This window comes from Sphaeramia orbicularis, chromosome 21 (genome assembly GCF_902148855.1).
Source record: "Sphaeramia orbicularis chromosome 21, fSphaOr1.1, whole genome shotgun sequence".
Classification (NCBI taxonomy): Eukaryota; Metazoa; Chordata; class Actinopteri; order Kurtiformes; family Apogonidae; genus Sphaeramia; species Sphaeramia orbicularis.
In genome coordinates this window covers 26246577-26261658 of record NC_043977.1, presented here as the reverse complement: position 1 = coordinate 26261658, position 15082 = coordinate 26246577, and the positions used below count along the sequence as shown (strand labels likewise).

The 15082-nt window shown below is 37.4% G+C and overlaps 3 protein-coding genes across 3 annotated transcripts; all 3 read left to right on the top strand.

The window, feature by feature from the left end:
- The first annotated feature begins 2666 nt into the window (after positions 1-2666).
- Positions 2667-3976, top strand: LOC115412460 (trace amine-associated receptor 13c-like). Its single transcript, XM_030124988.1, has 2 exons — positions 2667-2839; positions 3157-3976. The coding sequence occupies exons 1-2, from the start codon at positions 2667-2669 to the stop codon at positions 3974-3976; spliced, it is 993 nt and encodes a 330-aa protein (XP_029980848.1).
- A 4484-nt stretch (positions 3977-8460) lies between these two features.
- LOC115412673 (trace amine-associated receptor 13c-like) lies at positions 8461-9761 on the top strand. Its single transcript, XM_030125287.1, has 2 exons — positions 8461-8633; positions 8951-9761. The coding sequence occupies exons 1-2, from the start codon at positions 8461-8463 to the stop codon at positions 9759-9761; spliced, it is 984 nt and encodes a 327-aa protein (XP_029981147.1).
- Positions 9762-13443: 3682 nt separating this feature from the next.
- LOC115412676 (trace amine-associated receptor 13c-like) lies at positions 13444-14747 on the top strand. The gene is made up of 2 exons (XM_030125291.1): positions 13444-13616; positions 13937-14747. Exons 1-2 carry the CDS (start codon positions 13444-13446, stop codon positions 14745-14747), a joined length of 984 nt encoding a protein of 327 aa, XP_029981151.1.
- Positions 14748-15082: the final 335 nt, after the last annotated feature.

Here is a 15082-nt window from a genome sequence, read left to right as displayed (position 1 = left end):
GCCCATTTCTTATCATCACAGTTTTGTACATGAGAGTATTTGTGGTGGCTGTGACTCAGGCTCGTGCCATGAGATCCCATGTTGCATCAGTCCCACAGCAGCGTTCAGGGACTGTAATCGCTAAGAAATCTGAGCTGAAAGCAGCCAGGACACTGGGTGTTGTTGTGCTTGCTTTTCTTCTGTGCTCCTGTCCATATTATTGTTTTACTGTTGCTGCTGATTATAACTTACCTGGTTCATCAACAGGAGCAGCTGAGCTGTGGTTGTTATATTTTAACTCCTGTCTGAACCCTGTCATCTATGCTTTGTGTTATCCATGGTTCAGACGGTCTATTAAACACATTTTGACACTTCAGATACTGCAGCCTGGTTCTTGTGAGGCCAATATACTATAAAGAGATGCAAATTCTATTCTCTATAATCTGCTTATCATATAATTCAAGACTAAAGATTACTATGAATATGCTAAATAATTGTGGATATTTTTTCTGTGTGTTTATTAAAATAAAAGGACAAGAATTGCAAATTTCTCTTTAATAGATGTTATTTATCTGACTTGGTATCACTCATAGTATTTATTCACTTTCATGTACAAAACATGTTACTAGTAGTTGGGAAGATTCACATACCAACTGTATGTAACATCAATATCACTTTTAGATGTATTCTGATGAAATTTAAGACCTATGTTTTAAAATTACAGTGACTCCAGTCAAGTCCTCTGTATTTCATAATTTTACAAATAATGACATAACTTGTCATTTGCATAGTTGAATATTTTATTTACCTTGACACAGATCTGCTGCTGCTGCTGCTATATAGTACAGGTTTGAGAGAGCATATAAGACCCAAAGCAAACTACAGTACATACAAGTGTAAAACATATTAAGGCCTCTGTTGACACCAGAATTGTGTAAACTTTTCTAATAAGGTCTTGTTACATCCCATCTGACATTGTTGAAGAGATTACAACATCAGTCTGAAACTGAATTGAAAGCAGAAGCTGATTATATTTCAGTGTAATCATTATTACTCAATAGATTAAATGGTGGCACTTAAAAGTGTTTGTTTCACAACAAAATTACAACTTTTAGTTGATTTTTGATGATGAGATATATTTTATTCTTTACATCGAGGCAGGGTTTCTGAGTGATTTTTTACAGTGACAAAAGAGGAAAGAAAGAAAAAAATGAACAAAAAGGCCAAAGTAAGTTGTCATGTGATACATATTATCATGAACATATGATTAATGAAGCAATTTAGAAATGTAAAAACATGCAAATGTCTTTGTGACATACAAATATATCACAAAACATCAAACTACATACTTTGTTAAATAAATAAATAAATAAATAAATAAATAAACCTTTTTAAAATGTATTATTTTTCTTGCACAGAACTTTAGAGGAACGATTTAAGTGTGTATAAAATATTTAACTGTTCAGCATGGTCAATAATAGTGTCACAATCACTATAATTGATCGCTGGAAAGCCAGGACTTCTACAGTCATGAGACAAATAAAATAAAAGAAGATCTTTGAATTCTGTGGTTTTACATATTAGGACACTTCAACAACTGATCAGTTCCAGGTTCTAAAATTATTTCAATCTAACTCAGTGTTTTTCAACCTTGGGGTCAGGACCCCACGTGGGGTCGCCTGAAATTTCTAGTAATTGATAGAAATAAAAACTTACAAATAAAAAAACATATGGTGAGTTGACAGAGACAATCACAATCCATATAAGACATAACAAACTGTGAAGCTGAAACTGAAGCACTGTGGTACTGTTTATTTTTCAAATATTCATATGAGAGGGAGAGTGTTTCACAAAAATGACCACTGTTGCAAAGTTACTCACAACTGATTTGTGTTAAATGCGCAGGTTCAGCATGTAACGTGAGTGGACATGATGGGTTACACACAAAACCTGGAATGAGACTGAAGTTTCATGATAAACCCACATGTCTGGATTAGAAAAACCACATCCTCAAATTTCTCACAGTGTCTTTATTTACAGTGGTATGTAAGTCCATTTACAGCCATGTTTTCCAGATCAAATGTACTGACACCTAGGTAGCTTTTCATGTCCCATTTTTGGTCCTATTTTTGGCCTCGATATTTCATTAAAAATTTATTAATTTTGGGATGGCTCAGAGCAAGAGTGTGTGTGTATATATATATATATATATATATATATATATATATATATATATATATTTTTTTTTTTTTTTTTTTTTTTTTTTTTATTCCCCCCGCCCCCCCATTTATCATAAGTCATCATTAGGTACATCCTGGGAGGGGGGGTGGGTCTACATTTCTCTTTTATTATTGGGTCTGAAGAGCTGGCAAAGTGTCAGGTACCAAAATAAACCCGGTTTCATGGAAACACCCATGTACCTGAGGATTCCAGAATCAAACATAAGACCATCTGTCCAAAAGTCCAACATCACAAAGGCATTGACTCCCTTTGTGTTCATACTAATCATGTTTTGTCCATTTATTCAACTTCAACAGACTTAAAGTTTAATCCACATGGTCTGACTCAAGGTAACCTCATGTTGTTGCGTCATTGTACATTATGTCATTGGTTGGGGGAGTGGGGGGCGGGCAAAGAAGACTCAGACAAATGAAATAAATATGCTTGGACTGGATAGTTACTAGAGTATGGAGACCTTGGAAGGAGGGGAATTCTGCTTTCCACAGCTGCTGAACATCTCCTGCAGGAAACCAGTGCAGCATCATGCAGAAACTGTATTCATTTACATCCTGCTCTCCTCCATTTCTCTGCTCACTGTGACTCTCAACCTGCTGGTTGTCATTTCCCTCTCCCACTTCAGGCACAATCATATTTTAACATATCATATTTTTTTCATTTTCTAAAAGCTGGTTTTATGAGAGAAGCTGTAACTTTGTCTTATCATTAATACAATCTAACAAACATGTTTTTCATTCAGTGTTGTTATGGATTATACTTTTATTACAATAACTATTACATTATTATAATAATAATGTTTGCATGCTTTTTACTCTGTAGAGTGTGTATTAACATTTTATTCATTTAACCTTTGCATTTCATATGTTTGTGAAAGATAATGTTTTTGTGACTGACTTCTAAAGATGAACATATTCAGTAATGCTGATTTCTCTCCCTCAGGCAGCTCCACACCTCCACCAACCTCCTCCTCCTCTCTCTGGCTGTATCAGACTTCCTTGTTGGATTCGTGCTGATGCCCATTCAGATTCTCCTCATTGGCGGCTGCTGGGTTTTAGGGAGTTTTGTGTGTAGTTTGTTTTATTATGCTACATTCATCCTTACATCTGCTTCAGTAGGAAACATGGTGTTAATATCTGTCGACCGATATGTGGCTATTTGTGACCCTCTGCAATATCCCACTAAAGTCACTCCAAGAAGAGTGAGAGTCTGTGTGTGTCTGTGTTGGGCCTTTTCTGTGTTTTATAATGGTTTGATACTGAATGACTTTCTAAAACATCCAGATCGATATAATTCCTGCTATGGAGAGTGTATTGTGGAAATCGATCACATCACAGGAGCTGCTGATGTTATTTTAACCTTCATTGGGCCCATTACTGTCATTGTAGTTCTGTATATGAGAGTATTTGTGGTGGCTGTGTCTCAGGCTCATACCATGAGATCACACATTGCATCTGTCACACATCAGCATTCACAGACTGTAACTGCACTGAAATCTGAGGTGAAAGCAGCCAGGACTCTTGGGGTTGTCATAGTTGTGTTTCTGATATGCTTCTGTCCTTATTTTTATCCTTCTCTCGCAGGTCAGGACATGTCAACCAGTATGGAATTTTCAGTTTTTGGTGTCTGGTTGCTGTTATTTAACTCCTGTTTAAATCCATTGATCTATACATTTTTCTATCCCTGGTTCAGAAAATCCATTAGACTTATAGTTACTTTTTATATCATGAAGCCGGACTCCTGCAATGTCAGTCTAATGTAGAGATGCATGTAGAGAGGTTTGGATGAGTGGGATTGTGGGATACCACTACATAACCATCAAATGTGAATTAAAGTAACCCACAGAAGTGCATGCTGTATCCTACAAAAGTCACTATGAGAAGAGTTCAGTTCAGCATTTGTTTCAGTTGGATTCCAAGAGATTTTCTTCAATACCCAGAAAAGTACAGCTCCTGTTATGGAGAGTGTCTTGTTGTAGTAAACTCTCCTGAAGCAGCTGTTGATCTTGTTGTGACCTTTTTAGGCCCATTTCTTATCATCACAGTTTTGTACATGAGAGTATTTGTGGTGGCTGTGACTCAGGCTCGTGCCATGAGATCCCATGTTGCATCAGTCCCACAGCAGCGTTCAGGGACTGTAATCGCTAAGAAATCTGAGCTGAAAGCAGCCAGGACACTGGGTGTTGTTGTGCTTGCTTTTCTTCTGTGCTCCTGTCCATATTATTGTTTTACTGTTGCTGCTGATTATAATTTACCTGGTTCATCAACAGGAGCAGCTGAGCTGTGGTTGTTATATTTTAACTCCTGTCTGAACCCTGTCATCTATGCTTTGTGTTATCCATGGTTCAGACGGTCTATTAAACACATTTTGACACTTCAGATACTGCAGCCTGGTTCTTGTGAGGCCAATATACTATAAAGAGATGCAAATTCTATTCTCTATAATCTGCTTATCATATAATTCAAGACTAAAAATTACTAAGAATATACTAAATAACTGTGGATATTTTTTCTGTGTGTTTATTAAAATAAAAGAACAAGAATTGCAAATTTCTCTTTAATAGATGTTATTTATCTGACTTGGTATCACTCATAGTATTTATTCACTTTCATGTACAAAACATGTTACTAGTAGTTGGGAAGATTCACATACCAACTGTATGTAACATCAATATCACTTTTAGATGTATTCTGATGAAATTTAAGACCTATGTTTTAAAATTACAGTGACTCCAGTCAAGTCCTCTGTATTTCATAATTTTACAAATAATGACATAACTTGTCATTTGCATAGTTGAATATTTTATTTACCTTGACACAGATCTGCTGCTGCTGCTGCTATATAGTACAGGTTTGAGAGAGCATATAAGACCCAAAGCAAACTACAGTACATACAAGTGTAAAACATATTAAGGCCTTTGTTGACACCAGAATTGTGTAAACTTTTCTAATAAGGTCTTGTTACATCCCATCTGACATTGTTGAAGAGATTACAACATCAGTCTGAAACTGAATTGAAAGCAGAAGCTGATTATATTTCAATGTAATCACTATTACTCCATAGATTAAATGGTGGCACTGAAAAGTGTTTGTTTCACAACAAAATTACAACTTTTAGTTGATTTTTGATGATGAGACATATTTTATTCTTTGCATCAAGGCAGGGTTTCTGAGTGATTTTTTACAGTGACAAAAGAGGAAAGGAAGACAAAAAATGAACAAAAAGGCCAAAGTAAGTTGTCATGTGTTACATATTATCATGAACATATGATTAATGAAGCAATTTAGAAATGTAAAAACATGCAAATGTCTTTGTGACATGCAAATATATCACAAAACATCAAACTACATACTTTGTAAATAAATAAATAAAAAAACCTTTTTAAAATGTATTATTTTTCTTGCACAGAACTTCAGAGGAATGATTTAAGTGTTTGTAAAATATTTAACTGTTCAGCATGGTCAATAATCACTGGAAAGCCAGGACTTCTACAGTCATGAGACAAATAAAATAAAGGAACATCTTTGAATTCTGTGGTTTTACATATTAGGACACTTCAACAACTGATCAGTTCCAGGTTCTAAAATTATTTCAATCTAACTCAGTGTTTTCCAACCTTGGGGTCAGAACCCCACGTGGGGTCATCTGAAATTTCTGGTAATTGATAGAAATAAAAACTTACAAATAAAAAAAATATACGGTGAGTTGACAGAGACAATCACAATCCATATGAGACATAACAAACTGTGAAGCTGAAACTGAAGCACTGTGGTACTGTTTATCTTTCAAATGTTCATTGTGGTCAGTTTCAGATGCTGCAGCTCTTTCATAATTCATAGTTTTAGTTTGAGTTCTTGTTTGTTCAGTATTAATTGTCAGCCTTGTAAATCCAAGCTGGACTGACTGTACATATCCTGACCAAGGAAAATAAAATTCTCACTTTGTGCAGTAATCTACACCTGGATTTTCTGCCTCCGTCCATAATAATATACACTATATAGCCTAAATGTCATCTAAAATTAACATTTATTTGCAACCTAGTATAGCAAAGTATCACATGATCAAAAACAAATTCATTTTAGCAAAAAAAATTTTCAATTTTGAATGTCTGGGGTCGCCAGAAATTTGTGATGTTAAAATGGAGTCACAAGCCAAAAAAGGTTGGAAACCACTGATCTAACCTCATGTGTGGGTAGCACTGTTGCCTCACATCACGAAGGTCCAGGGTTCGATTCCATCCATGGGCCTTTCTGTGTGGAGTTTGCGTGTTTTCCCCGTGTGTGTGTGGGTTCTCTCCGGAAACTCTGGCTCCTCCCACCATCCAAAGACATGCACTGATAGGTTAATTGGTTAATCTAAATTGCCCATATGTGTGAATGCGAGAGTGACTGGTTGTTCATCTCTATATGCCAGCTCTGACGACTCAGCCAGGGTGTACCCCGCTTTCACCCAAACGTAGCTGGGATGGGCTCCTGCGACCCTAATGAGGATAAAGCGGGTTCAGAAGATGAATGAATGAATGAACCTCAAGTGTAAAATAAAAGCAACAGATTCCATTCTATTATTTAACAAAATGAAAATGATGATGCAGTGTGTGAAACATCAAGTACACCTAGGAGGGTAAGTACACAGGTCTTGCTAATTTTATCGATCACCACCTTTATAAAAGCACAGGTTGCTTGCTAGCCTGGGGAATTCAGGTGTGTTCATGCAAAGCTAAGAAGGAAAAACAATCTTAGACAGACAATTGTTGCTGTACATTGATCTGGGGAGGATTTTAAGGCCAGTTCCAAACAATTTAAAATCAATCAGTTGACAATGAGAAGATTATTCACATGTGCGAAATATTTAAGACAGGAATGAATATCACAGCCAACTCACCCCAAAGTCAGACTGAATGATGCTCAGAGAAACGGCAAAAATCCCAACAGCTGCTGTACGTGTTAGACTCCAAAGGGGCTGATGACTCCACTATGTTATATGTTAAAGTTAAAGGCTGTACACTTACAAAATGACTGAATATGGCTTGCACAGCACCAGATTTGGTGGAAATCAACCATAGTATATCAACACAAATACTACATACCACCGACCAAGCACGGTGGTGGAGGGCTGAGAAGTTGTAGGACCTGAGCATTTTGCAGCCACTGAGTCGACCATGAACACTTCCAAATGGGTGCTTCTATGAAACTGGTCCCTAAAAGCAGGACGAGGGCTAAAAATTCAAACAAGATGTGGACTAAAGTTATGAAGCAAGTTTAGAAGCACTTTGGGTCTGTTTAAAAAATAAATATTTACTCAGATAAAAGAGAAACTATTTTTCAGATAAAACACATTTGTATTCGACACGTGCATGCAAAAATCTGCATGTAACACGGTAAAAAGGACACGAAAATTACGCACTACTAGTTTTTCAGAAACCTTTTTATTCTCTCACAGGTACATTTTGGGAATCAAAGTAAATATGAGAGGGAGAGTGTTTCACAAAAATGACCACTGTTGCAAAGTCACTCACTATTGATTTGTGTTAAATGCGTAGGTTCAGTGTGTAACACGAGTGGACATGATGGGTTACACACAAAACCTGGAATGAGACTGAAGTTTCTTGATAAACCCACATGTCTGGATTAGAAAAACCACATCCTCAAATTTCTCACACTGTCTTTATTTACAGTGGTATGTGAGTCCATTTACAGCCATGTTTTCCAGATCAAATGTACTGACACCTAGGTAGCTTTTCATGTCCCATTTTTGGTCCTATTTTTGGCACCGATATTTTATTAAAAATGTATTAATTTTGGGATGGCTCAGAGCAAGAGTATAATTTTTTTTTTTTTTTTCAATTATCATAAGTCATCATTAGGTACATCCTGGGAGGGGGGGGGGGGGGTCTACATTTCTCTTTTATTATTGGGTCTGAAGAGCTGGCAAAGTGTCAGGTACCAAAATAAACCCAGTTTCATGGAAACACCCATGTACCTGAGGATTCCAGAATCAAACATAAGACCATCTGTCCAAAAGTCCAACATCACAAAGGCATTGACTCCCTTTGTGTTCATACAAATGATGTTTTGTCCATTTATTCAACTTCAACAGACTTAAAGTTTAATCCACATGGTCTGACTCAAGGTAACCTCATGTTGTTGCGTCATTGTACATTATGTCATTGGTTGGGGGAGTGGGGGGCGGGCAAAGAAGACTCAGACAAATGAAATAAATATGCTTGGACTGGAGAGTTACTAGAGTATGGAGACCTTGGAAGGAGGTGAATTCTGCTTTCCACAGCTGCTGAACATCTCCTGCAGGAAACCAGTGCAGCATCATGCAGAAACTGTATTCATTTACATCCTGCTCTCCTCCATTTCTCTGCTCACTGTGACTCTCAACCTGCTGGTTGTCATCTCCATCTCCCACTTCAGGCACAATCATATTTTAACATATCATATTTTTTTCATTTTCTAAAAGCTGGTTTTATGAGAGAAGCTGCAACTTTGTCTTATCATTAATACAATCTAACAAACATGTTTCTCTTTCAGTGTTGTTATGGATTATACTTTTATTACAATAACTATTACATTATTATAATAATAATGTTTGCATGCTTTTTACTCTGTAGAGTGTGTATTAACATTTTGTTCATTAATCCTTTGCGTTTCATATGTTTGTGAAAGATAATGTTTTTGTGACTGACTTCTAAAGATGAACGTATTCAGTAATGCTGATTTCTCTCCCTCAGGCAGCTCCACACCTCCACCAACCTCCTCCTCCTCTCTCTGGCTGTATCAGACTTCCTTGTTGGATTCGTGCTGATGCCCATTCAGATTCTCCTCATTGGCGGCTGCTGGGTTTTAGGGAGTTTTGTGTGTGGTTTGTTTTATTATGCTTCATTCATCCTTACATCTGCTTCAGTAGGAAACATGGTGTTAATATCTGTTGACCGATATGTGGCTATTTGTGACCCTCTGCAATATCCCACTAAAGTCACTCCAAGAAGAGTGAGAGTCTGTGTGTGTCTGTGTTGGGCCTTTTCTGTGTTTTATAATGGTTTGATGCTGAATGACTTTCTAAAACATCCAGATCGATATAATTCCTGCTATGGAGAGTGTATTGTGGAAATCGATCACATCACAGGAGCTGCTGATGTTATTTTAACCTTCATTGGGCCCATTACTGTCATTGTAGTTCTGTATATGAGAGTATTTGTGGTGGCTGTGTCTCAGGCTCGTACCATGAGATCACACATTGCATCTGTCACACATCAGCATTCACAGACTGTAACTGCACTGAAATCTGAGGTGAAAGCAGCCAGGACTCTTGGGGTTGTCATATTTGTGTTTCTGATATGCTTCTGTCCTTATTTTTATCCTTCTCTCGCAGGTCAGGACATATCTACTAATGTAGCATTTTCAGTCTGGGTACTGTTTTTTAACTCCTGTTTAAATCCATTGATCTATACATTTTTTTATCCCTGGTTCAGAAAATCCATTAGACTTATAGTTACTTTTTATATCATGAAGCCGGACTCCTGCAATGTCAGTCTAATGTAGAGATGCATGTAGAGAGGTTTGGATGAGTGGGATTGTGGGATACCACTACATAACCATCAAATGTGAATTAAAGTAACCCACAGAAGTGCATGTTGTATCCTACAAAAGTCACTATGAGAAGAGTTCAGTTCAGCATTTGTTTCAGTTGGATTCCAAGAGATTTTCTTAAATACACAGAAAAGTACAGCTCCTGTTATGGAGAGTGTCTTGTTGCAGTAAACTTTCCTGAAGCAGCTGTTGATCTTGTTGTGACCTTTTTAGGCCCATTTCTTATCATCACAGTTTTGTACATGAGAGTATTTGTGGTGGCTGTGACTCAGGCTCGTGCCATGTGATCCCGTGTTGCATCAGTCCCACAGCAGCGTTCAGGGACTGTAATCGCTAAGAAATCTGAGCTGAAAGCAGCCAGGACACTGGGTGTTGTTGTGCTTGCTTTTCTTCTGTGCTCCTGTCCATATTATTGTTTTACTGTTGCTGCTGATTATAATTTACCTGGTTCATCAACAGGAGCAGCTGAGCTGTGGTTGTTATATTTTAACTCCTGTCTGAACCCTGTCATCTATGCTTTGTGTTATCCATGGTTCAGACGGTCTATTAAACACATTTTGACACTTCAGATACTGCAGCCTGGTTCTCGTGAGGCCAATATACTATAAAGAGATGCAAATTCTATTCTCTATAATCTGCTTATCATATAATTCAAGGCTTCATTAAAGACTACTAAGAATATACTAAATAATTGTGGATATTTTTTCTGTGTGTTTATTAAAATAAAAGAACAAGAATTGCAAATTTCTCTTTAATAGATGTTATTTATCTGACTTGGTATCACTCATAGTATTTATTCACTTTCATGTACAAAACATGTTACTAGTAGTTGGGAAGATTCACATACCAACTGTATGTAACATCAATATCACTTTTAGATGTATTCTGATGAAATTTAAGACCTATGTTTTAAAATTACAGTGACTCCAGTCAAGTCCTCTGTATTTCATAATTTTACAAATAATGACATAACTTGTCATTTGCATAGTTGAATATTTTATTTACCTTGACACAGATCTGCTGCTGCTGCTGCTATATAGTACAGGTTTGAGAGAGCATATAAGACCCAAAGCAAACTACAGTACATACAAGTGTAAAACATATTAAGGCCTTTGTTGACACCAGAATTGTGTAAACTTTTCTAATAAGGTCTTGTTACATCCCATCTGACATTGTTGAAGAGATTACAACATCAGTCTGAAACTGAATTGAAAGCAGAAGCTGATTATATTTCAATGTAATCACTATTACTCCATAGATTAAATGGTGGCACTGAAAAGTGTTTGTTTTACAATAAAATTACAACTTTTAGTTGATTTTTGATGATGAGACATATTTTATTCTTTGCATCAAGGCAGGGTTTCTGAGTGATTTTTTACAGTGACAAAAGAGGAAAGGAAGACAAAAAATGAACAAAAAGGCCAAAGTAAGTTGTCATGTGTTACATATTATCATGAACATATGATTAATGAAGCAATTTAGAAATGTAGAAACATGCAAATGTCTTTGTGACATACAAATATATCACAAAACATCAAACTACATACTTTGTAAATAAATAAATAAATAAACCTTTTTGAAATGTATTATTTTTCTTGCACAGAACTTCAGAGGAACAGGGGCGGCCGTGGCTCAGGTGGTAGAGCGGGTCGTCTAATAACCAAAGGGTTGGCGGTTCAAATCCCGCTCTATCCTTATCAGTCCGTTGTGTCCTTGGGCAAGACACTTCACCCTCCTTGTCTCCAGTGCCACTCACACTGGTGAATGTTTGGTGGTGGTCGGAGGGGCTATAGGCACGAATTGGCAGCCACGCTTCTGTCAGTCTGCCCCAGGGCAACTGTGGCTACAGATGTAAGTTACCACCACTAGAGGGAGAATGTGAGAGCAAATGAATAATGGATCAATAATGTAAAGTGCTTTGGGTGTCTAGAAAAGTGCCATATAAAATCCAATCAATTATTATTATTATTATTATTATTATTAACAACGATTTAAGTGTGTATAAAATATTTAACTGTTCAGCATGGTCAATAATAGTGTCACAATCACTACAATTAATCACTGGAAAGCCAGGACTTCTACAGTCATGAGACAAATAAAATAAAAGATCTTTGAATTCTATGGTTTTACATATTAGGACACTTCAACAACTGATCAATTCCAGGTTCTAAAATTATTTCAATCTAACTCAGTGTTTTTCATCCTTGGGGTCAGGACCCCACGTGGGGTCGCCTGGAATTCAAATGGGGTCACAGCCAACTCACCCCAAGGTCAGACTGAATGACGCTCAGAGAAACGGCAAAAATCCCAGCAGCTGCTGTACGTGTTAGACTCCAAAGGGGCTGATGACTCCACTATGTTATATGTTAAAGTTAAAGGCTGTACACTTACAAAATGACTGAATATGGCTTGCACAGCACCAGATTTGGTGGAAATCAACCATAGTATATCAACACAAATACTACATACCATCGACCAAGCACGGTGGTGGAGGGCTGAGAAGTTGTAGGACCTGAGCATTTTGCAGCCACTGAGTCGACCATGAACACTTCCAAATGGGTGCTTCTATGAAACTGGTCCCTAAAAGCAGGACATGAGGGCTAAAAATTCAAACAAGATGTGGACTAAAGTTATGAAGCAAGTTTAGAAGCACTTTGGGTCTGTTTACAAAATAAATATTTACTGAGATAAAAGAGAAACTATTTTTCAGATAAAACACATTTGTATTCGACACGTGCATGCAAAAATCTGCATGTAACACGGTAAAAAGGACACGAAAATTACGCACTACTAGTTTTTCAGAAACCTTTTTATTCTCTCACAGGTACATTTTGGGAATCAAAGTAAATATGAGAGGGAGAGTGTTTCACAAAAATGACCACTGTTGCAAAGTCACTCACTATTGATTTGTGTTAAATGCGCAGGTTCAGTGTGTAACACGAGTGGACATGATGGGTTACACACAAAACCTGGAATGAGACTGAAGTTTCTTGATAAACCCACATGTCTGGATTAGAAAAACCACATCCTCAAATTTCTCACACTGTCTTTATTTACAGTGGTATGTGAGTCCATTTACAGCCATGTTTTCCAGATCAAATGTACTGACACCTAGGTAGCTTTTCATGTCCTATTTTTGGTCCTATTTTTGGCCCCGATATTTTATTAAAAATGTATTAATTTTGGGATGGCTCAGAGCAAGAGTATAATTTTTTTTTTTTTTTCAATTATCATAAGTCATCATTAGGTACATCCTGGGAGGGGGGGGGGGGGGGGGGTCTACATTTCTCTTTTATTATTGGGTCTGAAGAGCTGGCAAAGTGTCAGGTACCAAAATAAACCCAGTTTCATGGAAACACCCATGTACCTGAGGATTCCAGAATCAAACATAAGACCATCTGTCCAAAAGTCCAACATCACAAAGGCATTGACTCCCTTTGTGTTCATACAAATGATGTTTTGTCCATTTATTCAACTTCAACAGACTTAAAGTTTAATCCACATGGTCTGACTCAAGGTAACCTCATGTTGTTGCGTCATTGTACATTATGTCATTGGTTGGGGGAGTGGGGGGCGGGCAAAGAAGACTCAGACAAATGAAATAAATATGCTTGGACTGGAGAGTTACTAGAGTATGGAGACCTTGGAAGGAGGTGAATTCTGCTTTCCACAGCTGCTGAACATCTCCTGCAGGAAACCAGTGCAGCATCATGCAGAAACTGTATTCATTTACATCCTGCTCTCCTCCATTTCTCTGCTCACTGTGACTCTCAACCTGCTGGTTGTCATCTCCATCTCCCACTTCAGGCACAATCATATTTTAACATATCATATTTTTTTCATTTTCTAAAAGCTGGTTTTATGAGAGAAGCTGCAACTTTGTCTTATCACTAATACAATCTAACAAACATGTTTCTCTTTCAGTGTTGTTATGGATTATACTTTTATTACAATAACTATTACATTATTATAATAATAATAATGTTTGCATGCTTTTTACTCTGTAGAGTGTGTATTAACATTTTGTTCATTAATCCTTTGCGTTTCATATGTTTGTGAAAGATAATGTTTTTGTGACTGACTTCTAAAGATGAACGTATTCAATAATGCTGATTTCTCTCCCTCAGGCAGCTCCACACCTCCACCAACCTCCTCCTCCTCTCTCTGGCTGTATCAGACTTCCTTGTTGGATTCGTGCTGATGCCCATTCAGATTCTCCTCATTGGCGGCTGCTGGGTTTTAGGGAGTTTTGTGTGTGGTTTGTTTTATTATGCTTCATTCATCCTTACATCTGCTTCAGTAGGAAACATGGTGTTAATATCTGTCGACCGATATGTGGCTATTTGTGACCCTCTGCAATATCCCACTAAAGTCACTCCAAGAAGAGTGAGAGTCTGTGTGTGTCTGTGTTGGGCCTTTTCTGTGTTTTATAATGGTTTGATACTGAATGACTTTCTAAAACATCCAGATCGATATAATTCCTGCTATGGAGAGTGTATCATTGAAGTCGATCACATCAAAGGAGCTGTTGATGCTCTTTTAACCTTCATTGGGCCCATTACTGTCATTGTAGTTCTGTATATGAGAGTATTTGTGGTGGCTGTGTCTCAGGCTCATACCATGAGATCACACATTGCATCTGTCACATATCAGCGCTCACAGACTGTAACTGCACTGAAATCTGAGGTGAAAGCAGCCAGGACTCTTGGGATTGTCATAGTTGTGTTTTTGATATGCTTCTGTCCTTATTTTTATCCTTCTCTCGAAAGTCAGGACATATCAATTAATATCGCATTTTCAGTCTGGGTGCTTTATTTTAACTCCTGTTTAAATCCATTGATCTATACATTTTTCTATCCCTGGTTCAGAAAATCTATTAGACTTATTGCTGCTTTTTATATCATGAAGCCGGACTCCTGCAATGTCAGTCTAATGTAGAGATGCATGTAGAGAGGTTTGGATGAGTGGGATTGTGGGATACCACTACACAGCCAGCAAATGTGAATTAAAGTAACCCACAGAAGTGCATGTTGTATCCTACAAAAGTCACAATGTGAAGAGTTCAGGTCGGCATTTGTTCCAGTTGAATTCCAAGAGATTTTCTTAAATACCCAGAAAACTACAGCTCCTGTTATGGAGAGTGTCTTGTTGTAGTAAACTTTCCTGAAGCAGCTGTTGATCTTGTTGTGACCTTTTTAGGCCCATTTCTTATCATCACAGTTTTGTACATGAGAGTATTTGTGGTGGCTGTGACTCAGGCTCGTGCCATGAGA